This window comes from Lutjanus erythropterus, chromosome 18 (assembly GCF_056507025.1).
Source record: "Lutjanus erythropterus isolate fLutEry1 chromosome 18, fLutEry1.hap2, whole genome shotgun sequence".
Lineage (NCBI taxonomy): Eukaryota > Metazoa > Chordata > Actinopteri > Lutjaniformes > Lutjanidae > Lutjanus > Lutjanus erythropterus.
The window spans coordinates 16,403,660-16,430,104 of record NC_139334.1 but is presented as its reverse complement, the minus strand read 5'-3'; the positions used below and the strand labels follow the sequence as shown (position 1 = coordinate 16,430,104).

Genomic DNA, 26,445 nt, shown 5'->3' with positions numbered 1-26,445 from the left:
AAACCAAAACAAAACGGACAATAAAACAGATTAAAAAGTCTTGTGTACCTCTAGAAGGCCTTGATGCTGGGACCCGTTTTGGAAACCCGTCTGAAGAGCCTGTCCTCTGGTCAGGAGACAAACTGAGCAGCAGTAAGTGATGCTGTGTCTCCCTCTTGTGGCCGCTGCGTGAAGTACAACCGCGCTGAGGAGGAGAGAAAATGGCGGATTGCAGATAATTTCCCGAACAGTCATGTGCACACACGCAGGTATGCGAGACAGACATATTTTCATAAATTTAAAGGTAAGCCACATGCATATTTCATACTGATATGAAACAGTAGGCACAACACAGGTGTAACCAATGTTACTAATTAACGCCCTGTTCCATTTAGTGTAGTGGAGGATTTCCAATGAGCCAGAGAGACCTGAATGTAGTGGAGCTTTAATTAACCTGGTATCATTGGTAACACCTGTATTTACCCTACTGTTTTATGTCAGAATGGCTGCTGTGGAAAAGCTCTATATATTACCATAAAACACATGTGGCTGCGCTGTGCAGTGATACATTTTAAAGGGCTGCATTACAGGGGTGTAAATCACAGATTTCATCAGGGTACAATATAAAATTGATTCTTAGGACAACGATATCAGTTGCTGATGCCACACAGTGAGCCTCAAAACGATTTTGATTAGGTTCAATTCAGGGGTCTGTCGATAGATCAGTGTTTCCCAACCCTGGTCCTCGAGGCACACTGCCCCGCATGTTTTAGATGTTTCCCTGCTCCAACACACCTGATTCAAATGATCAGCTCGTCATCAAGCCTCTGCAGAAGCCTGACAACAACCTGATCATCTGGATCAGGTGTGCTGGAGCAGGGAAACATCTAAAACATGCGGGGCAGGGGTACTTGAGGACCAGGGTTGGGAAACACTGGCATATGCAATCACTGGGAACAAAGAAAGAGGAAAGTTGACTGAGGTACCAAAAGGGGCAGGCCTAAGGAGGTGTCCAGCAATGGCACAGAAACTGTCAACTAATTCACCTTTCAAACATGTAGGGGAATCTACGGTGGCTGCAAAACTCGCACAAAATGCAAAAGGCCATTATCTGGAGGTTGTCCGTTGTCTGTTCTGGGCTACTGTAGAATAAAAACTCCTCACTCTATGGTAACAAAAACAGTTCTTATTTTCAGGTGATCATTTATGGCAAAAGATTACTTTGAATCGATTAACTGAATTGTTGTAAACTGAAGTAAAAGATCAATCCAGAACAATGTTACACCCCTACTACATTACAGCAAGTATGGCCACAAAAAAGTATAGCATGGTGAAACCAGATTTTACTCATTGAGGACAGCCAAACAGGTATTATGTTCAACCTGCTCTAAGGACAGGGATTAAACAAAAGTACAACAGGACATCCTCGTGACTTAAAGGAAATAAAATAAAGGCCAATAAGGATAGTAACCCAGGCACACACCACTTTGTGGAGCATCTTTATTATGCCACAAATAAAAGCCAGTAGTTCTGAAAGAGGACCTTGCGTTTTTTTTTTTGTTTGTTTTTGTTTTTTTACTCACCAACAATGACATTCTGAAAATGGTGGAAGCTGATTGTGATATTATAGTATGTATAGTTGGCTGAGCAGACAGAAATGGGAGTGTGGAGGACGAGGCAGGTTTGGAAAGTAGAGAGGTTAAGAAATGCAGGGTACAGTGGTGTGAAAATCGAAGTCAGGATAGAGAGTGGACGGGTTGAGTATGAAGGTTAGCAGAAAAACATTCGTTCATATACCCATGTGGGAAAAGAAAAACAGATGAAAAGAATGCACAGACACGCTGCATGACAAAATTGCTTTACACAGTCAAACAAGGGGAATGCACACCAGTTCTGCTGAATATACCACATTTATTACTTTTGAACTGATTAATAGAAAGAGTGGGGGCAAGGCCACTCGCATCACTGTCTTTAGAAAACTGAGGAAGGAGAAAAAACAAAAAAAACAAGAAAACAGCCCAAAGCAACGATGAATTAACTTGTCCAAGAGAAAGAAAGAGGGTAAATAAAGTCCAATGAAGACTGTTAACAGAGGGCCCCAATTTTTTCAGACCATAAAATTATACACTAAGCAAGTCTCATCAACTTAACATTCCTTCTGCTTTCAAACTCTTGACCCCCCTTTCCCTACTATTCCTCTCCAGAGCCTCCAGAGCCTACCTTCCCCACACACTTCGTCCAAATCACATGCGAAAACAAAGTAAGAGGGCCATTGTGAACATCTGCAGTCCTCTCAAACAAAAACATGGCAAGCATGTACGAAACAGATTCTGGAGTGAGCGTTGTTGACAACTGCCTACGATGAAAATCCACTGAGGAGGAGGAAACTCCACTGGGTCCTGGTTGAAGATGTGCGCATCCTCAGGAGACAGAAGGGGATGAGGGAAGGAAGGGGTGGGGGGGTTTACAAAGAAAATGAGACAAACTGCCCATTCTTGACTTTGGGACACTATTATAAGCAAACACTACAAATTTCTATTGGATTTGTGTGTTTGTGTGAGAATTACAGACTTGCTCTTGGACCATAAAAACAGAGGATGATCCTTTCATTTAAAAAAAGGAAAAAGCAGCATACAAGGGGGGAAAGCATATGTAGTGGAATGGGGTGGGGCAAAAAAAGATTTCACCTAAGGATGCTATGCATTTAGTTGTAGTCCTATGAATAATCGTTTCCTTTTCTTTTTACTACAAGTTCGAAGTAAGTCTTTAAAGTCAAAAGAAATCAAGAAAGTCTTCATTTAGTTTTTTTGTCCTTAGTTAATTCTTCACCCCTATTAAAATTTCTTAGAGATCTGGATGTAATGATGTAATGGGGTGGAGAGGGCTTTAGGGGTGGCCATTGCAGTCTTTAGACCAAAGCACCAGCTGTTACTTGACTCGTCCTTGGCGCTCCTGGAACACAATCAAAAGGACAGCATGTTACACACGATGACAGACAAAATATTTGCATTTTAAAACTTCAACCACAATCCCCAAAAAGTTGGGGTGCTTGAAACAAAAAAACAAACAAACAAACAAAAAAAAAAGTTAATATTCAAACTGATAAACTTTTTCTGTAAATATACACTCATTCTGAAATTGATGCTGGCAACATATTTCCAAAAAAAGTTGTGATGGGGAAACAAAAGACTGGGAAAGAACACCTGTTTGGAACATCCCACAGATAATCAGCTTAATTGGTAACAGGTGATAGCATCATGATTGAATACGAAAAAGCCATCCTCGAAAGGCTCAGTCGTTCACAGGCAAGGATGGGCTGAGGTTCACCACTTTGTGAAAAATTGCATTGGCAAATTGTCAAACAACTTAAGAATGTTTCTCAAAACAAGACTGCTGGAATTTAGAGACTTCACCAACTACAGTCCATAATACTGTTCAAAGATTCAGGGAATTCAGAGAAATCTCTGCACGTAAGGGACAAGGACGAAAACCAACACATACCTAAACCCACATAATTGCATAAATAATACTACATGGCCTTGGCAAAACTTTTGAAAACCGTTGTCAGTAAACACAGTTTGTCACTGCATCTACAAATGCAAGTTGAAACTCAACCCATCAATGACATCCACAAATGCTGCGGACTCTGGGACCCGAGCTCATCTGAAATGGACTGGTTACAAGTGTTAAAGTATGCTGTGGTCTGAAAAGCTCACATTTTAGATTGTTTTTGGAAATCATGGATGTTGTGTCTTTTGGGTCAAAGAAGAAAAGCACAATCCAGATTCTTACCAACGCTAACTTCAAAAGACAGGATCGGTGATGATCAACAACCATCACATCCGTGAAGGCCCCATTAATACTGAAAGGTACACACAGGTTTTGGAACAACATATGCTGCCATCTGGACAGTGTGTTTTTCAGGGACGTCCCTGCTTATTTCAGCAAGACACATTCTGCATGTGTTACAATAGTGTGTCTATGTAGTAAAAGAATTCAGGTACTAGATTAGTCTGCTTGAAGTCGAGACCTGTCTCCCATTCAAAATGTGTGATGCCTTATGAAGTACAGAATAGTCAGAGGCCCTGAATGGAACACTTGAAGTCGAATCAAGCAAGAATGGGAAAGAATTTCACCTTCAAAACTTCAATTAGTGTCCTCAGTGTCAGAACGCTTATCGATTGTTGTTGAAATAAAAGGTGATATAACAGTGGTAAACCATGACCCTGTCCCAACTTTTTTGGAATGTATAGCAGGCATCAAATTTAGACTTTGTGTGCATTTACAAAAAACAAAAGTTAATGAGCTTGAACATTAAATATCTTGTCTTTGTACTGTATTCAACACCACTGCAGGAACTTTACCCAGGGACTATGAAACTTTGTTTCCAATGCAGGGACCAATGTTTAAATAATTTCCTGGGACATTATTTTACCCCCCCCCAAAAGCCCCTACTCAGGTTTTAGTATTTTCCAGAAGTACAAGAACTTTGTGGGTGGTGCTTGCAGCATTGTATTTCAGACATCATTTTAAAAAATCTGCAGTGTCAAACCAATTTGTTTTTGGCTCATTGTGCTTCAACATGTCAACATGGGGTTAAGCATACTGCAGATGGACCAAAGAGAAAGTCCTGGCCTTACTGAGGAGTTGTGCTGTGGATGAAATACAATGGCACTTGTCCTGTTGCACAAATAATGATGCCCGTCCATGTGGCATCATCATCATCATCTTCCCATATGTCAGTGGACCAGTTTCCCTAATTTTCAAAGGTCTCTAGACCATGGTGGAAATGCAGACAATGACCCGATGAGACAATCTTTTAGTCCCTTGAAATATAGCTCCTACAACTAGAGTTCTGGGTATTTTGGGTGGCAATAAGGCTTTAGTGAACAGGGAAACTCTTGCTCAACAATAAAGGATAGTTAAGGATCAGATGTTTTTACATGCTTGATCAGAAATTACATGAATCTGTTCAAGCAGTATCCATCAAGCATCGAAATAACATGTAATTGCTTCTTCATAAAGGTGACAGATGAAGCCAGTTACCTGAAGCCTGTAATGACTCCTGTTGCTTGGGTTGCTGGGATATGGCTCACTGCCTTGGACCTCCACCTGTCACACAGAGGAGTGAAAACTGAGCGGAACGGGAACAGATTCAAACAGACATGTCCCTATACTTCATCATATCTTTGTCACAAACTTTACCAAGAAGATTACTTAGAAACAAGTTGAGCTTTTCAAACAGCAGAGCATTTTGATAAAAATCTGTTAACTTTTCATGAAAAACACCAGTTAATGACCAAAAGCTAAAATGTGGATTACAAATTTGCCTAATATCACACAGGTATTAGATAAGGTATAAATGTCTTGTATGTGAAATCTATAACCTTCTAACTTCTACATCTACAAAATACATTAACCAATCATTAATCAACAACTACTGCCAAGTAATACTTGAATTAACAATTAACAACAATATGATGAAAAGCACAGCATTCCACATTTTGTAAATCAATACTATAAAGATAATAAAGAGCATCATCTTATACAACTGCAAAATATTACAAGCGTAAATGACTGTACAGGTATAGCTGCTCCATTTATTTTTGCATCAATGCCTTGCTTGCTGTTAAGTGCTAGAAAGCAAACAGCAGATAGAGCCAGACATCCTGACAAAATCTGTAATATAAGATAAATATTTTAAAATGGGGATACTGAACATTCACTTGTTCTAGAGCTCATGTACCCTGGTTCTTAAACACTCAATATCAACCTTTAGGCAGCACATTACTGCAGCTTTAACAAGCTATACACTATGCTTCAAGAGCACATCTCAAATATACAAAGATACAGTGTAGATACAAAGTAAATATAGAACTCCATCTGAAAACAGTTCTTGGCATAAACCAACTAAAATCACAGCACACTGGAAGATAAATGTTTCTCTACAGAATAAAACAAGTTTTTCTACATCCACTGACAAGAAGGCAAATAATGGCAGTTTACAAAAGGTTAATACCTTCTATGTCATGGAACATAAATTTGTCCCTCTGTTGAATTTGTAATACAGCTTTGCATAACATCAAAAAAACTGTATTTAATAGTACCTTTTTAAAAATAAGAAATGCAAATAAGCATCCCTACACTATGATAAGTGCAATACACATTTGCGCTTCTATTTTTGTTCCTTATGTTAATGCCGACAGTTCAAAGACAATATGCTAACTAGATTTCATTCTATACCAAAATGTTGTGTTCAGACATAAAGCATTAAAAAACAGAACAAAAAAACATTTCACATATCTTCAGGAGGCTGCACCACTGAGGTTGTTTGGAGACAGGAACAGAAACTCCTGGTAAGGCCACAATACAAACTTATCAATTCAATGTTCAGATTTTTTCTCATGTAATCCACCAAGTATTTCCATTTCATAATATTAGCTTTGAGTGAATATCACCAAGTAAAATGATTTTTGGCGTTCATTCTTCAGTGCAATTGTATTTCAAAGCGGAGCAATACATACAAGTGTAACACATGAAACCACAGTGAAAAACTGAAGAGAGAAAAACCACAAAATAAGCTCCTGTACACAATCATGCTGAGCACCGGCAAAGATCTCAATCCAGCTGTACATCCTCGAGATGTTCCTGTATTCCTTTGTTATGCAAAAAGAAAGGCTGTACATGCACACACAAACCCAAACCAACTTCATATACTGCAACTTTTTCAACAGAAGCAGAGCACCCTTTTTTCATTCAACCATTTCATCATTCATGTTATTCAACAGTAACTTTTGTTACCTTTTTCACACACTCTTCCTCCTCCTGACGCTTCTCGTAGTGAGAAAAGTCATCGAAGATGGAAGTGGTGTGTTTATATCCAGCGATGATCTTTAACACCTGCCTGGCCTTGTCCAGTGGTACCTCCTGTGTGTCCCGAGAGTTGGTCACTGGCTTGTTTTCGTTGTTCTCCAGTCGAATGTGCCTTAGCTGACTGTTGGGAACGTCCTTAACAAAGATCCAGCGCACATCGAAACGACCCTTCCACTTGTCCTGTGACCACACGCCAGCAGACGTGTTGTAGTCCACGGGTGAGCGCATCTCTGCTACGCCACAGAAGTGCCCACTCCCATTGACACTGAACAGAAGATAAAGTGGCCCTTTGCCACCCAACGAACGGTACGCTGCGTCAAGCCTCTTGTTGCCATGCTCCGTGCTGCACCAGATGTTGTACTTGATGGAGCGGTGGATGTCGTCCTCAGAGTAGCTCTTGATGATAAACACCCTGCCCTGCTTGGGATTCCAGTCAAAGTCCTTGGGGTTATAATTGTTGACCATGCGCAACTTCTCCAAGACTGGGTGAGGCTCAGAGGGGACCCCAGGAACCACACCCACACCAGAAGAGGTGGGGGGTGACTGGCCAGTTCCACTCCCACTGCCATCCCCAAATCCATTGGCCCGGTTCCGTGGAGGGACCCAACGAGTAGGTTGAGAAGGTTGCTGTTGTTGGCTTGGGGGAGGAGGAGGACCCTGGGAGAGAGGAGGCTGGGGCATCTGAGCCATACCTGGTTGCCCAGGTGGAAGCTGATGCTGCCCCATCTGGGAAACAGGCGGTACCAGCTGTCCATTGCTGAGGGGCATTTGTGGGTTCCCTGCAGCAGTAGCTCCGGGCTGTGGGGAAGCCTGATTGGGCGGCTGCCCATTACTGGGAATAGGGGGCACCTGCTGAGGGGTGGCAGCTTTAGGCATGGTGCCCTTGTTGTCCCAAGTGCCGATGTCCATGTTGTGTTTAATGGGCGGAGGAGGCAAATTGGCACCAGCCATGCCACCCTTGGTTTTCAGCTTGGGTTGAGGCTTGGCTGGCTTGCTGGCAATATCAGCCCAGGAGGCGGGCTTGGCAGGGGCCATTGAGACAGGAGGCATGCTGGGAGGTCCTACAGATGACACCGGGCCAAGGGGACCCCCACCAGGTAAGCCAGAGCCAACCACCTTAGGAGCCATGTCCCCATTCCCACCAGGAGCAGCACCGCCGATCTTAAGCCCTGCCATGCCCTGGTCGAGGCTGTTCATACCAGGTGCCTTGTTAAGGGGCTCGTTGGCAGCAGGTGCAAACGGGGACTGTCCATCGATCATGGCACCCCCAAGCGAGCTGGGAGCATAGGCATAGCTGCTGCTGTAGCCAGAGCTCTGCGGTGTCCCCGACTGTCCCTGAGAGCTGCTATTGCCCCATGCGGAGAAGTCGATGCCACTGGGGAAGAAGTTGAAACCGTGCTGGCCCAGGAAAGGGTTGCTCCCCAGGGGGCCTGGCTGGCCAAACATAGCGTCTGGGAGGTAGTGGGGCTCCCCATTGCTCAGCTGTCCATAGGAGGCCAGGTAAGGCATAGGAGGGTCCCCACCTGTGGACCATGCTGCCTCGTTTAGGGAGTAGGAAAATCCTATGGAGGGGCTGTAGTAGCTGGGCATGTACGAGTCCGACATGGCCGTATAGGCATTGCTCTAAATAGAAAAAGAATTTGTTTTAGTGACAAGGAAAAAAAAGAACAGTTCTTTTCAACTACTCAAATTTTAATTGATAATACAACAATAGGGGCGCACTATATGCATTTTCTTTAGCCAATAACAATTACCTTCTGCTCATAACCGTTAAGATAGCCAAAAGTGTCATGTTTTTGTATTTAAAAGAAATTTATATAATCTGTAGCCCAGTTTATGGACACCTGAGGGTAAGAAAGGCTAAGATGTAGTGAGCAAAGATGGATGACTTAATATTCCATAGCTCTGTCTGAACTATAACCACTAAAACAAGAAAAAACACTTCTAACTCTTCAAATGTTCATTTACATTTTCTAGTTAAGTACATAAAAAGACATCAAGTACACTTTTATAGAACACTTTGTCTAAGAATTTAAATAAAACACTGACATATTCTGTCAAATCAGATTATTACAGCCAATATTTATCAACTAATATTATTTAATTATTAACATAAAAAAAATTAACAGTACTGTGACAAATGCATACCTTGTTCTTGATCCAAAGTAAGAACAAGATTATTTGCTGTTATTGTTATTAACATCATTGTTATCATCATCCACCAAGCTACACAATACTGAAGCTTTCTTTAAATCCCTCTCACGCTCCTTGATCTGTAAATGCACTGATTGAATTATACAACAAAAAAAAATCAACCGCCTCTTTAACAAAAGGATTCTTCTCAGTGGAGGAAAATACAGACTCCATTCTTTTCCTCTTCAACCCACTTCACAGGCTGTGTTGTCTGTTACTATACAAGGGGAACTCCATCTACCACACAGTAAAGAGAAATAAAATCCAAGGCCACTCAAAACTAGACAATCAGCAAACACACTCATTCCAGCAGTGCATCCTTAAGGTCTTCCTGCATTTTCTCAGAAATGCAAAAAGCAAGGGTAAGTGCTTAAAAAACAGAAACACACAAAAAATAAAGCAATAAGTCTGCAAGTCTGTATATTAATCTTCTGGTGCAGAAATGTCTTGGGAGCCACCATGAAAAAAAATCTATTTGTAACTCAGAGTAGTTGCAAAATTTAACCATTACACTGTCAAATACAGTTCTAATGCCACTTTTAAATTTTGTAAAGTAATATTTCCCTAAAACTTGAATCAATGCAGAGAAAAGACAGATATGTGCTGTGTTTTACCTCTCAAGTGCAATCATTAGGTTAAGAGTGAGTAATTTAAAAGCAGCAGTTTTCCTCTATTGAGTGAAATCTCATCGCCATGACTTAAGTAATTTTCAGTGGTGCACTGGGAAACTGGGCATGCTTATCATAGAAACAAAGAATAATAAATGGATGTTCATTACATCTTCGGCAATATCTGCTGCCTTCCTCCAAAACACAGCTCAGCTTGCGCACCAGAGCAGCTCCTGTCTGACACAGCCTTCAGTGTTGATAGCCAATTACTTGTGACATGTAACCAATCAAATATTGCTGTGAGCTGGACATTGAGACAGACTACAGAGTGGTAACAACAATAGACTAGGTATGAAGACTATTCGTTTTTTTTTAAATTAATATATATCGTTTACAGATCTTTATATAGATACACCGTGGGCGAGTGTAACTTGAGAGTATGGTGATCTGTTGCACCCCTAATTCAGTATAGGGTTCTACAAAAATATTTATATACTCAAGTATTGCAATATTATGCTTTCTGACACTGCATTTGTTCTCAAAAACAGTAGTTTTTAAATAAATAGTTTGCATGTAAAGATTCATGGAATCTTATAAACCATCTCCAGCCGTGGTTCTGTGATGTTGGATGTTATACAGATGGTGATAAATACAAGTGATGGTGTCTCCTTCATACTTTGACAGTTACAATACATCACCTTGCTTACAAGGGGTGTAAATCACAAGTTTCATCACAATATGAAAGTATAACCATTTTTTTGGACAATGTGATATTTGCCAACATCACAAAGGCTGTCATGATACAATTTCAATTCAATTTAATTCAGGGGTCTGCAATCGACAGACGAGACATGCTCATTTAACACAATTAACTCAGAAAAACCAATTTAATTATAATTAGACAATTTTATGACTCAAGTCTGTCAGACAATGACACAGACATGGCATATGAATTTCAAAATTAAAGCATATCTTAACAATTGTGATGCAGATCCATATTTTCACTTTGCATCAATAATGCTGGATCGGTGAACGTTGAATATATCATATAAGGGTCTAGAGCAATCCAACTAAATGTACTTCTATTGCTTACAGTATTTAAATATATTTAATCATAACATCTAGCCCTAATTCAGAGCGGGAAAGAAGGTAGCATCAATAATATCACTGCTGACTTACTTGCTGTAAGAATTAAGCTACCTTTTTTGTTAGATGTGCTTAAGATGACTATACAAAGATAAAAAAAAAACAACAACAACTACATCTAAGTCCAGGTTGAAGTTACAACCTGTTGACTGTATCTATGAAATCCACTTCCAACATTAGACAGACATAAAAGACATATAATTAACTAAGAACAAAAAATAATTTGAAGGCACTTTAGTCTTCTGATAATAAAAGAAATTCAACTGAAAAGCAGTACCTGTTGGCAAACAACAGTCAATAAAAGCTTACCTGTCTGGCCTGAGTATTCAGGTAAGGCTCAAACTCATCGTCATTCAAAGTATCCTTTTGGGTCACAGCTCCGTTTTGCACTGAAAAGAAAACACTGATGTAAACAGAGCATACACATTTGTGTGACTACAGAGATGTAGAGTGGTGGGATACATTACATTATCTGGTCATTTCACATCAGCATCATCATTACTTATTACATAACATGCACTTCCTGCAATTATTCAATCACAGGAAAAGCCATGAAGCTGAGCATGATAAAACTTCACATACTATAACTGCTCAATATGCTTCAGATTATAGGCCACAGCATAAGCTTGATTAATGTGATGAATCAGCCTGAGTGATTAGGTGAATGAACCATGCACTGGTTAAATATTTGCAAAAAACACCATCTAAGATATTAGAATCCCTCGACAATATACAGGGCTCAAAATGAACTTTATTCCTGCGTGTCCTCTAACTGTTGCAAAAGTCCCCCCCCCCCCATACTAACTTTTTTCCAGTAACTTGTATCACTTCACTGATCTACTCTGTTCTGCCATGGAGGTTCCGTTAGTTGTTCCCTGCGTTTGTATCTGAATTAAAAAATGAAAAAAATAAAATCACCTCAAGTGTTTGACCAATATAGGTTTACATTATTGATTTAGTGATTGGTTAATTACTGTTTCCTTCTTGTTAATCTGTCTCTGTGCATCCCTGTAAATAGCAGTGCCAATGCAAACTAATTTCTGCTTGGTATGCAGTGATGGAAATTTACACACATTTTGAACATACCTCATAATACACTTACCCTAACACTTCGATTATTTCATTTTATTGATTTATCTAAAACACCATTAGTGTGATGTAGTGTAGAATTTGTGACTGTCCCTCCTCACATTTCGCAAATTTAAACATGATGATGATTCTTTACATTTTCATGTCATGCACATAAAGTGCCCAACCCTCATGGGTTTATAAGACACCAAAATACAGTTGCAGTGCACAAACATTTCCCTTTCATTACAAAATTACAGTCCATTTCATTGCTCAGTCTTAAATAGACAGACAATTAAAATTATATATATTCCATGACGCACAAACACAATAATTTCATTTGTAATAAGTTTCTCTACTGCCCCATAATTGTCCCAGGCACCATATCTTTGCGTTCCAGGTGCTATTTTTATTGTCCCAGAGACATCCTTAATCTTGAGCGCTGACAATATGGTTGTAAAAAAAAACATATATAAAATAACTCTACAATATAATTCACAATTAGTGGGAATGATAATTTTTAGTTGGTAGGGAGAAACAAAGACAAATATCGAAAAGGTGCAGACCATGAAAAAGCACAGGTTGTGGGAGAAAATAGTTGCACATTTCTAGCCAATATGCAAAAACAGCAATTCTTTATATTATCACTGTTTTGACATGTTCTTCGGGGCATGACAATCATATGATCGCATCACCTCCTGCACAAAACTATTAAAATTATAATGAAGTGACATTTGTTGTTATCTATACAAAATAAACATGCTTTCCTACATCTGGAGAACAAGATCTGTAGGTCAGCACATCATTGCAGCACTACAGTACTTTATTATAATGTTGTTTTACTACTTTTATCATCCTATCTCTATTTAATTGCAGCCTCTGGATATTCTGCTTGGCCATATAGTGATTTCTATAATCTTAATTTTGCAGCCCTACATTACACTGGATACATATTGTTGCAAAATTACAACACATTAGGATTCTCTCATCAAACCATGCTAATTAAAATAAAGGCTAGGTTAATTCATTATTGAAATTTCCAGAGCTGTTAATGTATTTTTTAATGCAGGTGGACGAGTGGTCGGTGGTTTGTTTTCATAAGTTTCTGAGCGCTCTCTGCCATAGCTGACAGTGTTGTGTTAGATGACATGCAGAGAGCGTTTCAGGACACGGAAAAGCTAAATTAAAAACACACAAGGGTTGGCAAATAGATGTTATCTAACATTACAGCCTGAACAGCGTGATGACGGGAAAAAGCGAGGCCCATTTGGACACAGGAAAAGCATGTCGGAAGACGTGTCATTTTGGGTTAACTTAGCAATAAGCTAACGTTAGCACGCTAGCTGTATGGTTAGCATGCATGCAGTGCGCAGCGTCTCCATGTTAACGAGCGCCAAGAGTCCTTTCAACATGACGGACTTGGCTAACATTAGCCAGCGTGATAGGATGGCACCTGTAGTTTAACTCTGCAAAAATGTTTCACAGTGACCGACATCGAGACAAACTGAGTCGTTACTGTGTGTTCTCACACTTGTCAGTGCAATAAAAAGCACTTAAAGTACAACCAGGAAAAGGATGCTGATGTGTATCATGTTGCCATTTAATGTTAGCTTGTCAAGCGGTAGCTAATGCTAACTGTGGGAACCTTACAAGTGCCATTTCAAAGATGTAAAGGGAACTCGGGAATGGTGACTAAAGGGCCGACAGCAGTCCTATGAAACACAGTGTAGTTTTGTGTTTCATTAAAGTGGCAAATTAAATGCAAAAATATTCGCAACTTTCAGACAGGCCCCGGAGACAAGCTATCGCATACGCGCACGCAAGATTTTCAAAGCGCACCGCACGTAAAAAGATCCGCATTCACTCAACCCAAGTCGTCAATGTTAGACAATATTTCTGCTTACCTTTATTAGCTTGGCCTTTCGGTCTCTGGATTGGGTCCAGGTGATTCATGAAGGTTTGATTTATGAGAAGAGAGGAAGGGGAAAAATAGATGAAGAGATATATTTTCAGCAGTCAGTTCCTTTAGCAGGTGGTCAGGCCTACTGCACTACTGAGCCACAGCCGCTGCCTCTGAGCTAAGCTATCCTCGCTAGCCGTCGCGATGCTGGGAAATTTGGCCCTCGTAAATGTTCAGAAAATACCTCTCTTTACCTGTTCAAGAAGGCTGCTGGCTGACATGTCTTTCCCCCCCGGAGCCTGTGTAACTGTATTTACTCCTAAATAAAAGCGGCAGGGTGTAGAATTGGTCTAGCTATTGAAGAGTTTCAGCCAAGCACCCCTATCTCTCTACAGAGCCTGGTTTCTACACAATGGCGGGCTGCAGTTTGCTTGACAGACTCCTCAACATGGCTGGGCGGCCCTCGTCGACCCACGATGGCATTTTATTACAGCGGACACACGCCCCCCAATGGCGCGGAGGAGCCACGTTTAACACTAGAGCTACCTGTCACAGTAATATCTACTATATGGAACCTCTAAATAAAAAAAAAAAAGAAAAGAAAAAAAATTAGAATGAATAATTTATAGATAATTAAATACATGCAAAATAAAAAATAAATAATTAGAAACTAAACAAAAGCTAAAACATGTTAGTTGACTGAAATTAAAACAGTCTAGACTAGAATATAAAATATAAAATAAAATAAATAACATAAACAGTGGTGGAAAGAGTACTGAAAATCTATACTCAAGTACAAGTACTATTACATTGCTAAAATATTACTCAATTACAAGTAAAAGTACTAGTGTTAGAAAAATACTTAAGTAAAAGTACAAAGTATTTGTCAAAAAAAACTACTCAGAGTATTAGTTACTTTTAACTGATGATGTCACCATCACCTCTCCAGACTAGGGCTCTAAATTTTCTGTATTTTGCTTTACCAATAGTTAAAACACCAACAATCAATTAATCATTAGTAATTGATTTGATACAAAACAAGCGTTTTTCTCCCCTCATTTTGATTGGCTGTTTTTTTGTCTTTTTTTTCCTCTCATTTCAAGTTTTTATTTCCTTATTCGGCAAATGTCTCCAGCAAACAAAACAAAGCTAGATGAGGTGCAGTTACTGCCACAACGATTGATTAAATATCCATGAATACATTTTTAACTGGTTAAATTCTTAATGAAAAGTAAATGAAAGATCAGTCATTAAATATACTTTTTTCTTTTGTTTTGTTTTTTGGCCATATATCCTGGTTTTCATTGGCTTTTTTGCTATCAAATCACTTTATTGGCTACAAAAATGCAGATAAAAGGTCTGGATATTAATTCAAATTGTACTCAGTACTCAACTATGATTTTAAAAGTAACTAAGTAGATTACATGGCATAATGAATACTTAAGTACAAGTAAAAGTACAGACTTGAAAATCTACTCATAAAAGTACAAGTACCCCCCAAAAAATGATTACAGTAATTTGAGTATTTGTAATTAATTACTTCCACCCCTGCATATAAATAATAAAATACATTTTTTAAAAAACGTGTAGAAAACTAAAACTAAGTGTGAAAAAATAGCTAACTGAAATAAAACTTAGAGTTTGGGGGAAAAAAAACAAAACAAAACTAACTGAAACAATAATATAATAAACTAATATATATATAAAAAATAGAGTAGACATACATAGACATTGGTGCATATGACTGTAATTCTAAAATTCTTAAATCTTGACCCTGACAGTTACCTCCTATATTAGAAAACAACAACCACAACCACAACAACAACAAAAAGCTAAAAAAGAGTTACTCTAGCCTATAAATTTTGATATAAAATGTATAACTTATTAAAGTGGCCAGTAGAAAAGCTAATAAATCCTACACATCTGGTCCTTTAAAATAAATATTTTTCATGAAAAGAGAATTTAATTCTAAGAAATTCAGAAATGTTATTCACTAAACAAACAAGTCAGTGTTTGTGATTGACTTTGTCTTTAATAATATTAACAGTTTCTGCTAAGAAAAAGTAATTTGATGGTGAGTTCACTATAGTTCACTGAGAAATAAAACCATTTTGATCACATAACAGCATTTTTGGACAAAGAGCAGTTGCTTTAGACAGAATTTTGACATTGTTAACATTTGTCTCCCTTTTTAAACCTTTATCACCCACTGGAGTTGTTCATCAGAGCAAAGATCTCGTATCAGGAACTGAGTGTCCTGAATGTCATTTCATGTCCCTGCCACAAGGTGGAGTCCTAGTCGCATTCATGGATTTGTGATGCAAGTAAGGCAGTAAGATCAAGAATTCTTCCTGTCTTCTGCGCGATTAAGACAAATGATTATTAGGAATAAGCCTTTATTTCTTTCCTGAGACTCACACTAAAAATAATTCTCTCACATACGTGTAAAAAATATTTCATCAGCAGATCCTGTCACAGGTTTTAAGCTTTGGTTTACTGGCTCTTCATTTGTTAAATGCTGTTGTTGGTTCCCATTCATGCTCAGATGATTCTGACACTAATTAGTAATACATATGTCTCCATATTGTCTCATCCTTTACAAAGGCACAGAGCCTATACCTGCTCATTCAAAAACCCTTACTTGCATCAAAATAGAATACATTAGACCCTCATTCATTTTTAAACTCAAGACCTTTGCGTGGTTCTCTAATAATGCTGATGTTTTCTTTAATAGTCTCTCAGTAGCTTTTTTTTTTCTTTTTTTAATCTGAGGATTTTACTATCTAATAACACTTGAGTTTTTCCATATATTGCAGTGTATTCTTTAGTTCAGTGATTAACAAACTGGAGTCCAGGCACAAGCCTCATTTTGATCTTAAGAATGGTTTCTGTATAACACAGGAAACCATGTATAAGTAGTTATCTATAAATCCTTACTTTGATGTGGAAACGATCTTATCTCTAAGCAAAGTCTAGACTTGACGTAAGACATTTTCCTGCTGGTTATTTAGGCGTATATATGTGCCCAAGCCTGTGGGGCTTAGCTTAATGAGCAGTGTGATATGATTTATCCATTAAAGGTGTGAGGAATTAATTGCAGAGCACTTAGCTTGCTTGCCTAGCTTGCTACATGTTTGTTTGGTGTTATTTGTCAACTCACTTTTTAGTCCACTGAATAATGCATGTTTGCTGGTGTTAATCTCCTCTTTCGTTGCCATGATCTCAAAATGTTTTCCTTGGCAATTCCTGTCATCCAGTCCCCCCCCCCCACAGTAATGGCTCTATGCACCCCTAGAGGGGCCTGTCCCACAGTTTGTGTTCATGTTAAAAATCAAGAGGACAAACCAAGAGAGAAAACAAGGACAGAAAAGAAAGGGAAAAAAAAACAACAAATGTGTAAATACTTACAGTTACCATTGTTACAGGATTAATAATATCAATCATTCGTTCCACATCTTGGCCCTCTCTCAGACCCCTTAAATGTCTTAACACCAGTCCCCACTGCTTATCAAACCCTCTTCTCTATACTGCAATCTCTCAAAATAAGTTTTTTAGCCAATACAGTACCTGGATACACAGGCCACTGGTCACCACCAGAGTTCAGAGCAGTTTCACTTGTAGACCCTAGAATGGCCAAAGGGGGGGTCAATTTGCCCAGTGCTTGTCAAATTTCTTTGGTATTTTTGTCATATACAGCTATGCAATGATGATTGCTGGGTAATATGTATTTTGATGATGTCCAATATCAAGTCCACATTTGAACATTTGACAAAACGATACATAAACAGTGGCTAATTTAGGCACAAAATCTGTCAAGACTGACAGGCTGAGCCCCCCTCCTGCAGCAATGCAGTAGTTTTGTTGGCATCAGCATGGACGCTGCCATCAGTGGTATGTCAACAAGCATGCAGTTGGTAATGTTAGCATAGCAAAGTGTGTGTGTGTGCTTTCTAACTACTAACTAGTATGCATAGGGCTCATCATAACTACCTTACACCACAACAATGAATCCAGCAAGAGGAGAAAAAGAAAATTTTAACTTTTGTCCCATTCTTTGGGAGTTGGAAGAACAAGAGAAGAAATAGAATTGGCCATTTTGATTTATTATAATTTATAGTAATTGGAGCTTTATCATTGATTGACCCTGAAGATGTTTTTATTTTCAAACCTAAAAAAAAAAAAAAATAGGGGTTTCCTTGAGACAAAATCACCTCAAATAAGGGTCTCTGGTCTAATGTACATCTATTGTAGGGATCCTTGACATGAAAAAGTTTGGAAACTCATGCTCGCCCATCATCATCATCATCGTCATCATCATCTCTCACATGTGTTATTACCTACAGCTATTCTTTACATTTAGCACCAATTTATAGGTAAAAGTTGACATCACGCAGCCCCTCCCTCCCGTTACAGTACTTATCATTTTTCAGGGCCAAGGGTTGGTCTGTTGGCATGTGACTAAATGGCACCTAAGAACACACAACACAGGACCAGGAATAACCCCACCCTTGGAGTCACACAAACACACACGGACACACACTCACACATGCCTGAACCCTGCAGGGGAGAAAAAGGAAGCAGAACATGGTGCAGATCACAAGGCTTCCTTTAGAGTGGAGTATTTAATTTTACTGTGTGTTTTAATGAGGACACCCTGTACACTGTACACAGTGTATGAATAACATAGGCAAATAAGGATAGCAAACCAGTAGCAGTGACAAGATACTTGACTTGTGAAACATGCCTAGGACAGTAGCATGGCATGCGTGTATCATATTCCGCCTTTCAACTCTCAATCATTTTTGGGTGGTTGGCTTTTTTTTTCTTCCCTCCCGGGGGCTTGTTGACTGGTGCGGATTGGACAGGTGGCATAGCATAGAGAAGAGCTGGCCGTTTACCAGCCAATAAAAATAGCTGTGGTCTCCATGATGTCACCGGTGAGTAAATCATAGCTCCTGACTGGAGAGGGTGAAATAAAATGAAAGAAAGGAAAGGAGTTTTTTTTTTTAAGTTTTGTGGTTCTCCTCACCTGTCTGCATGTCTCTGATTATTTGTGGAACTAATTTCCCACATCACTCCTTTTTGTCTTCTTGCTTTCACTCACAACATGTATCAGTTTTCTGCACAATGTACACATTCAACTTATTTACTGAAGTAAAAGTGAAAAAGGCTCTGAAATGTATGGAAAGTATGAAAATAATAAAACATATCCTCTGAAGGACATTTGTACTTCCTGCTTATGTGCAAACCTAACTGAACCTCAATTTTCCTCCAATCAAGTTTCCCTCTATTGTCTGTTTTGTCTTGTTACATCTTTTACGTCATTTTTGGTGATGTTGTATCGTTATGACCTTAACTTTTCATCTTGCTATATTGTTTTTGTCTTCCTGTGTCTTTTGATGTTTTACTTCTTTTTACGTGTTTTTTGTTTCGTTTCATCTTCTGTGTAGTTTTTGGTGATGTTGCATCTTTGTCACCTCATTAGTTTTTCATTTTGTTATGTCTTGTTGCATCGTTTATGTCATTTTCCCGCTTGTTAAGTAATTTCATCTTGTTATTTCTTTTACATTGTTTTTGTCTTGTTCTATCTATTACATTATTTTTTGCCTTGTTATGTCTTTTCTGTCTTGTTACCTTGTTTTTAGTGTTGTTTTATCTTTTTTGACCTGTTACTTCTTTTACATAGTTTTTTGTCTTGTTATGTCTTTTGCATCAGTTATTTTGTCTTGTTACATCGTTTTTTTCTTGTTATGTCTGTTGTGCGTGATATGTACTGATGGAAACACCAAGGAATCATCTTTTCCTTATGTTATTGTCCTATCCTTTTAGGTTAAAATCAGTCTTGATGTTGGGAAGGCAGTGCACAATAATGCTAAATAAAAATAATGTAAAAAATAAATGTAAAATGTAAAAGTGAAAGTTGGAATAAAGCACAGATACCTGAAAACTCTACTTCAGTAGAGTAACAAAGTATTTGTACTTGGTTACCTCCCCACCTTTTTTATTCAGTCTGCATGTTCAGAGGTATGTAAATCTATACAACCAGGAAGATTTTAAACGACCAGACAACCAGAGACCACGTACCTCACGCCAAATTGCCTTCTTCAGCCAGTCACTCTGGGCTGCAGTTGCCAGAAAGGGTGTACAAACTAAAGCCGGAGTCTGATCTCACTCCCATACCTGGCATTCTGAAGCCACAACACCATGCTGCCGATGTGGAACCTGATCAGTCGTAAATCTTCTGTGTTTGACCATGTGACATGCCGCATTTGTGATTCTGCCCCTCCATATCTCGTTCCCTCCACCCGCTGCTGCCCATAGTGCCCTTCTAGCTGCTGCAGCCCCCTCTGGCACACTGGAGCAGGAATGTCAGGCAGGAAGGTGACAATCCCACATGTCCATATTAATATTTCTGTGTGCATCCTTCTTTATACGTTTTATATATGTATGTGTGTGTGTGTATCAAGTGTGTGAATTTGTGATTGTGTGTGCATAACTCTAGTGACCCAGTGGCAACATGGCAGCAGGGTACCCTCAGTAATAGGATGTTAGGAATGTAGCACTTGTCAGCGTCTCCGAGGATGCTGTTAATTCGCATTCTGTCCATTTCAGAGGGTTAGACTTAATAAACAGTGAACATTTACCTGTGCAGAAGTCCTCTGCTGTGTTTGTGTGTGAATTGAAGTGCAAATTACTTCCTTACATTAATGACTTTTGAAGTTATGTTGATGTGCCACAGCTATTTATTACACATTTTTTTTCCAAACATCCAAACTGTACATCCCCTAAAGCCAGAACTCAGTAGGACCAAAGCAGCATCTGCTCTGAGGTTGCTTAAATTATATTTGAACATGGTAATTAAATCACAATTCATACAAAATTCTGCATACAAAATTATTTCAAAAGATACATTTTTTTCTCTCATTACTACTAGACTATTATTGACCACACCTCTGTGATCTCTCAAGCTCTGTGATAATAAATCATTATTCTTCTCTTGGTAAGGAATAAGCCTAGAAAAAAAAATTACACTTCACTTACAGTAGAAAAAAGGTGAGCGTTCAAAGAATGGGAACAACTACAATAGGTGATTATTTTTGACAAGAAAGCTTTGACAAGAATCACTTATTCTTTGCGTGTGTGTGTGAGGGGAGTGAGGTGTAATGTTCAGTTACAGTGTTCAGTTGCATAATACTCACTGGCAGTAGCTGGTTAAAGGGGTTTCTGTATTGTAAAGATTTTGCCTCATCGCCCAACTGTGTTATGCACTTTGTCCATACTGGTGTAAATAACACTGTATGTGCTGAGACTGCATATTAAGCATATTTGCTCAATACTTCACTGCACTACTGGACTTTGTTGACAATTTGTTTAATCTATAGTTTGAGAATAGAGTCGAGTTTGAGAGAAAATGACATAAATGAGACCAGTTTTTAGGCACATTATGCATATGTGTTGGTCCACAAGCCATGTTGTGACTGTGAAAGGACACACTAAGGTTACTATAAAAAATTACTTTTCCTGAAACCATACTATTGGGTTGCTAAGGAGCAGTATTTTCATTTTGGTTAATGTAAATATCTGAGTTAGAAAACTGGAAAATTCTTAGTCAGTTTGCCTTAAATTTAGATTGCATTAATGCAAACTGTTGATTTGAAATCACGCAGATAATATATCTGACATAAAGCAACTGTGTCAATCTAACTTGTGAACCTGATTTGAAAAAAATGTGTTACCAATTCAAGTATTTTTTTTAAGTTGGTCCAACAATTCTCTTTGTTCAGTGACAAAATGATGCCAGGAATATTGATACAATATTTTGGAGGTGAATTCAGGTGCTTTCTGAATATATTTTGAGAAACATTTGAGAAAAAATTCTGCATTAGCTGAACTCTAATGTAACATTTAAGACTGGTTAATACAATCAAAATGTTTTTAGTACCCTGAATCTCTGGATACATTGTGACTATTAAAGAAACAAGATGTTTTTTTAATCGGGTTTCATGTCCCTGCAAGTTGACTGATGAAATTGATGACTGCCAGGTATTAAAAATGCATTAATCAATGTAAAAACTAAGGCTTAGGTCTGCTGTGGAAATGGTTGGCAGTAATATACAGTGTACATTTCTAAAACAAATATAATCCTTTTTTAAAATCCTTTATATATTTTTGACTGACTTGTAGACTGGAGGCTCTGGTATTCTGGGCCCTGGTGGTCTGTGTGGACAATGAAGGAGTTGTTTTAGGGAGAAAATAGCTGCACACTTGCACATTCTATCACAGTAGATTTATCACCAACATTTGTGTAGAAGGATGAATGAGCCAAACCTGTCCATATGTGGCCCTTTGTGTGTGTGTGTGTGAGAGAGTGTGTGTCCCAGGGTGTCTGTGTTTCCGATGACACTTAGTGATGATTTTGAACAGCTGAGATGAGTTTGTGTGCAACTGGACAACGGGGCAGCTGTACATCTCTGTCTTGGACATATATACACACATACACACACACACACACACACACACACACACACACACACACACACACACACACACACACACACACATACACGTTGAGGCATATAAACAACAGTGGAATCTGAGGTCCGACCCCCTTGGGACCAAGCCAGACTGAGTCCTTAATAAAGGCCTTGTTGTTTCAGGAGGTAGCTTATATGGTTTCAGGTTCATACCTCAACAAACCCCATTTTACAGACAACCACCATAAGCTCCCTGATCGCACTGTCCTGATTAACATTAACATAAATCATTCTTCAAGTGTTTTTTTTTTTTTTTTTTTTGCATTATGGCAGTTTTACTTTAAATTGTCCATATTACTTTTGGGGTTTCCTTTCCTTTAATGTGTTATACAGCTTTTTGTGCATGTAACAGGTCTGCAAAGTCACACAGATCAAAAACCATTCCAAAAGGAGTTACTCACTCTTTCTTGCCTGAAATGTCTTGTTTTTATTACAGCATTTGTTCTGTTACTTGGTGACATTACTATGTAATGCATTTGCATAATGTGTAACTAGTTTGGGGTCATGGGGTTATTTTTTAGACTGAGCAGCAGAAAATAGTTTTTTTTTTAACTTTTAAATAACAAACTAAGGGGAGACATTTACTGTGAAGAATTTAGACGAAATGTGTAAGTTTTATAGCTGCTTGACTTGAGCTAAGCTTGTCCTAAGTTAAAAGACACACCTTCAAGCGGGTAGCTTGATGTTGTACCCAAGTTCATTAGATCTATGTCTCACAGTTTGGCCTGCAATAAACATATAAAATTGCTGAAATATCACAATCTATAGGTGCCTTTAAAGAAACAGGAGCTAAAAGAATGTTTCAGACAGTATCCAGAGGTACTGCAGCTATGGCCCGTATGAGAAAAATAACATGAAAGTACATAAACCTATTCTAGTAGTACCCTTCATGAGTTTGAAAATGATCGTTATATGACCACTTTAATAGTCATGTAAAGAGTGTTCTCAGGTATTTGTAGGATAGAGTATAAACTATTAATGGTGGTGTTGCAATGTGAATAGTGGTCTAAATAAAACCAGGTTGCCATTACTACCTCAACTGGCCCTGCAACATCCCAGCCAATGAGAGACTTTGCCTGGTCAGACCTCTTTTAACTGAGGCGGGGCCTCGATGTGCTGCAGGGTCACAAGGAGTGATGTAACCTGTGTTTATTTTCAGCATATACACGTAAATGTAGACACAGGGACACCTCCACACACAAGCACACACACAGACACAGACACACTCTCAAGAGCGACTGCAGACTCTTGCACATACTGTTCTATACATGCAAAGATTTTAGCATGCACAGTTCAGTATCACTGACAAACACAATGTGCCGACTGACTTCATTTTGAACTCTGGGCTCTTTGCCATGTTTCTGCACACTGTTTGCCTCTCTTACTAGTTTGGTCAGTCAATTACAAGTGCTGCAGCGTTTATGTGCATGCGCAAACACACAATTGACAGTAGGGGTTGGCTGTTCTGGGGAACACAGGGTGATTAAATAGAGAAAAGGTGTGTGCGTATCACTAGGGAAGACAAGTGGGAGGGAGGAGCAGAGACAGAAAGAGAGACAGAGACACAGAGAGAAATTTAGTCATGGCCATTAATACTAATAGTGGCCTCCCTCCGCTTCTGTCAGCTGCAGCTGTTGATCACGCTGGTGTAACAGTGAGCTTTCTAGCATTGCATCACTCTCTTTCCCCATGACTCCAATTCTGTCCTGCATTACCCTGCATGTACTGTATATGGAACTAGTAGCCCATTACACATCATGCTGCAGAGGTAATGGCCTGAAGTAGGAATAGAGCGCCACAATCAGTGGATTTACACTTTTGAAACTATTCATGACTTGTTTCAGCCACTCTCTGTTGAAGCCCTTCTGAGGCTCTATCTGAAAGTATAATCTGTAAATTATCGTATTATATTGCAGTGCTCTGCAGTAAAATCAGTTTACCAAGACTGATGCAAGACAAGGTCAAAGTGAGAACTTCAGTGTTGCATGTCAGCTTTATCCACTGCTATTTAAGAGCATGTTTGATTCATTAGCATGCCATTAACCTGCCACTAGTTATTCATACTATGTGTGATGTATGCATAGCGAGATGTTGGCCATGTTCTCCATCTAGAGAACGCAGCGGAGGGACGATGTAACTTCCCGAGGAGCTCGTCCACTCACATACATCAGAGACATTCCACCTCATCTGACACTCGTCCATGGAATTCTGCAAATTTTCCACACTATTCTCCCAGGCACACAGGCAAGTGCCTGTCAAAAAGACTGGCATGCCCAAACATCAGGCACCTGTAAACCCTTAAAACAAGAGACATAAACTGCACTATCCGGAGAATGTTTCTAATTTGTTTTCTATCAAGTTTTATGTATTTTATTTCCATTTTGTACATGTATTCATGAATATTTCTGTGGTCCTGCCATCTTTGTGATTGTCATCGGGTATGTTTGTGTGTGTGTGTGAAAATATCTTTTTGTTTGCACTGCTGATAGGTGATAATTTGTCATAGATTTGTGCAGAGTCCCTTTCTCCTCCATGTTGGTATGACCAGTGTATGCAACCTATAGTTGACACCTATGTGTCATTCTGGGAACACACTAAATACTTCAGATGACTTGAGGGTTTACTTGGCAACCGATGGCTGTTTTAAGACCATGGATACACTTTCATGCTTGGACTGAGCACAAAGTTTTCAAGGATCCACACTTGCAGTCGACTACATGGAAAGAAATAAAAAAGATACTGAATCGCATGTATCATGTGCTCATTGTCGTGTGGCTGGTTATAAAGTTCAATGACTTCATCTGAATCTATTTGTGTCACTGGGTGACCTTCGATTTAACCTTTATAGGATTTAGAACGAGTGGGGCTGTGATTAGTCACTTTTTTAGCAAACACTTTAGCTTGTGTTTTATATTTGAACAGAAATTTTACAATTCCAGACTCTGACATGATTTACATCTGTCCTTTTGACAACTATCATAAGCTTTCAACAATCATAGGAGAGTGGGACATCTGGTCACATGGGTAAGTTGTCAGACAGGTTATATATCCAACACTGTTCTAAAGTTATTTTGCTCTTGATACACAGTATATGTCGCTGTGAACAAAAGAGAAGTGAGAACATTTTTTGTAGTTTTCAACCGTTAAAGTAAAAAACTAAACTGCACTATTTGTGCAATAAAACTTAGATAAGTAAGTCTGTTCATTTACATTATTTTTGCGCATAACAGAGGAGAGAAAATGTGTATTTTGATACCTAAATCAAATAGCCAGCAATAACACACATTTTATTTTTCTCTCTGTAAAAAAATTATTCCAGGTGTTTACTTAAGCTAGAACCAACTAATTTCAGCCAATCATATCATGACATCAGATATAAGATTCATTAGGAAGCTAGATAGCAACAGAATGGTTTGTCATCCAAAATGTCTGCCACCTTAAAACTTGTTACCTAAAATTCCATTGTGACTGACCCGCTGGCTAGAATTTATTCACTTCAGGGAGGGTGGTGTCTGTAACAGCAGATAATACTAGAGGTGTCTTACAGCGGACTGCTTCTGCGGCTAGCTAACATTAGCTACATAGAGCATACGATGGGCTGGGCCTCACAGAATAACACTGCTGAGCAAAAGCGCATGTATGGATGGAGCAATTTTTATACATGTTCTTTTGCGTTTGTTAGTTGTTGTTTTTTTTTTTTGGAAAAATATGTGATAATCTACCCTGCATAGCATGACAACATACCTGGTGTGGGGGCAACTTGTCACAAACGCACATTCTGTACTTAACCATGTATAAATCTATATTAAAGTCAGAAATAAAAATCTAAATATTGCACATTTGTGCTCAAAAATGTATTACTTAATGTAACATGGAATATGACTGACTGTGATGCACCAAGACTGAGAAATTAAAGTAAGCAAAAAGTGTGACAAGCTGCCCCAGTCTCCCCTACGACGTTTATTAGCAGGTTCGTTTATTAACATCAATGGAAACAATCTGTCTGCTTGTGTGCAATCACTAATCTGTTCTAGATGTTGTCTGATAGTGGGACTGTTGGATGTGGGGGGATGGAGGGCTGCCTGCCTGCCTGCCTGGTGATGGTGGGAGGGGTTGACACAGAGATGTACAGGACAGGACACCC

At 38.9% G+C, this 26,445-nt stretch overlaps 1 protein-coding gene across 1 annotated transcript; it reads right to left on the bottom strand.

Annotated features, from left to right (window-relative positions):
• Window positions 1-1,870: 1,870 nt before the first annotated feature.
• Window positions 1,871-14,223, bottom strand: ythdf2 (YTH N6-methyladenosine RNA binding protein F2). Its single transcript, XM_084742020.1, has 6 exons — window positions 14,022-14,223; window positions 13,772-13,796; window positions 11,109-11,188; window positions 6,781-8,475; window positions 5,026-5,091; window positions 1,871-2,931 (listed from the first exon to the last, which is right to left on the bottom strand). The coding sequence occupies exons 1-6, from the start codon at window positions 14,046-14,048 to the stop codon at window positions 2,908-2,910; spliced, it is 1,917 nt and encodes a 638-aa protein (XP_084598146.1). The 5' UTR covers window positions 14,049-14,223; the 3' UTR covers window positions 1,871-2,907.
• Between the last annotated feature and the right edge of the window lie 12,222 nt (window positions 14,224-26,445).

Coding starts and splice junctions, on each gene's coding strand:
- ythdf2 (XM_084742020.1), bottom strand. CDS start 14,048: ATGTCAGCCAGCAGCCTTCTTGAACAG. Junction 13,797..14,021: donor CCAGCAGCCTTCTTGAACAG/GTAAAGAGAGGT, acceptor GACCCAATCCAG/AGACCGAAAGGCCAAGCTAA. Junction 2,932..5,025: donor GGAGTCATTACAGGCTTCAG/GTAACTGGCTTC, acceptor ATTGTGTTCCAG/GAGCGCCAAGGACGAGTCAA.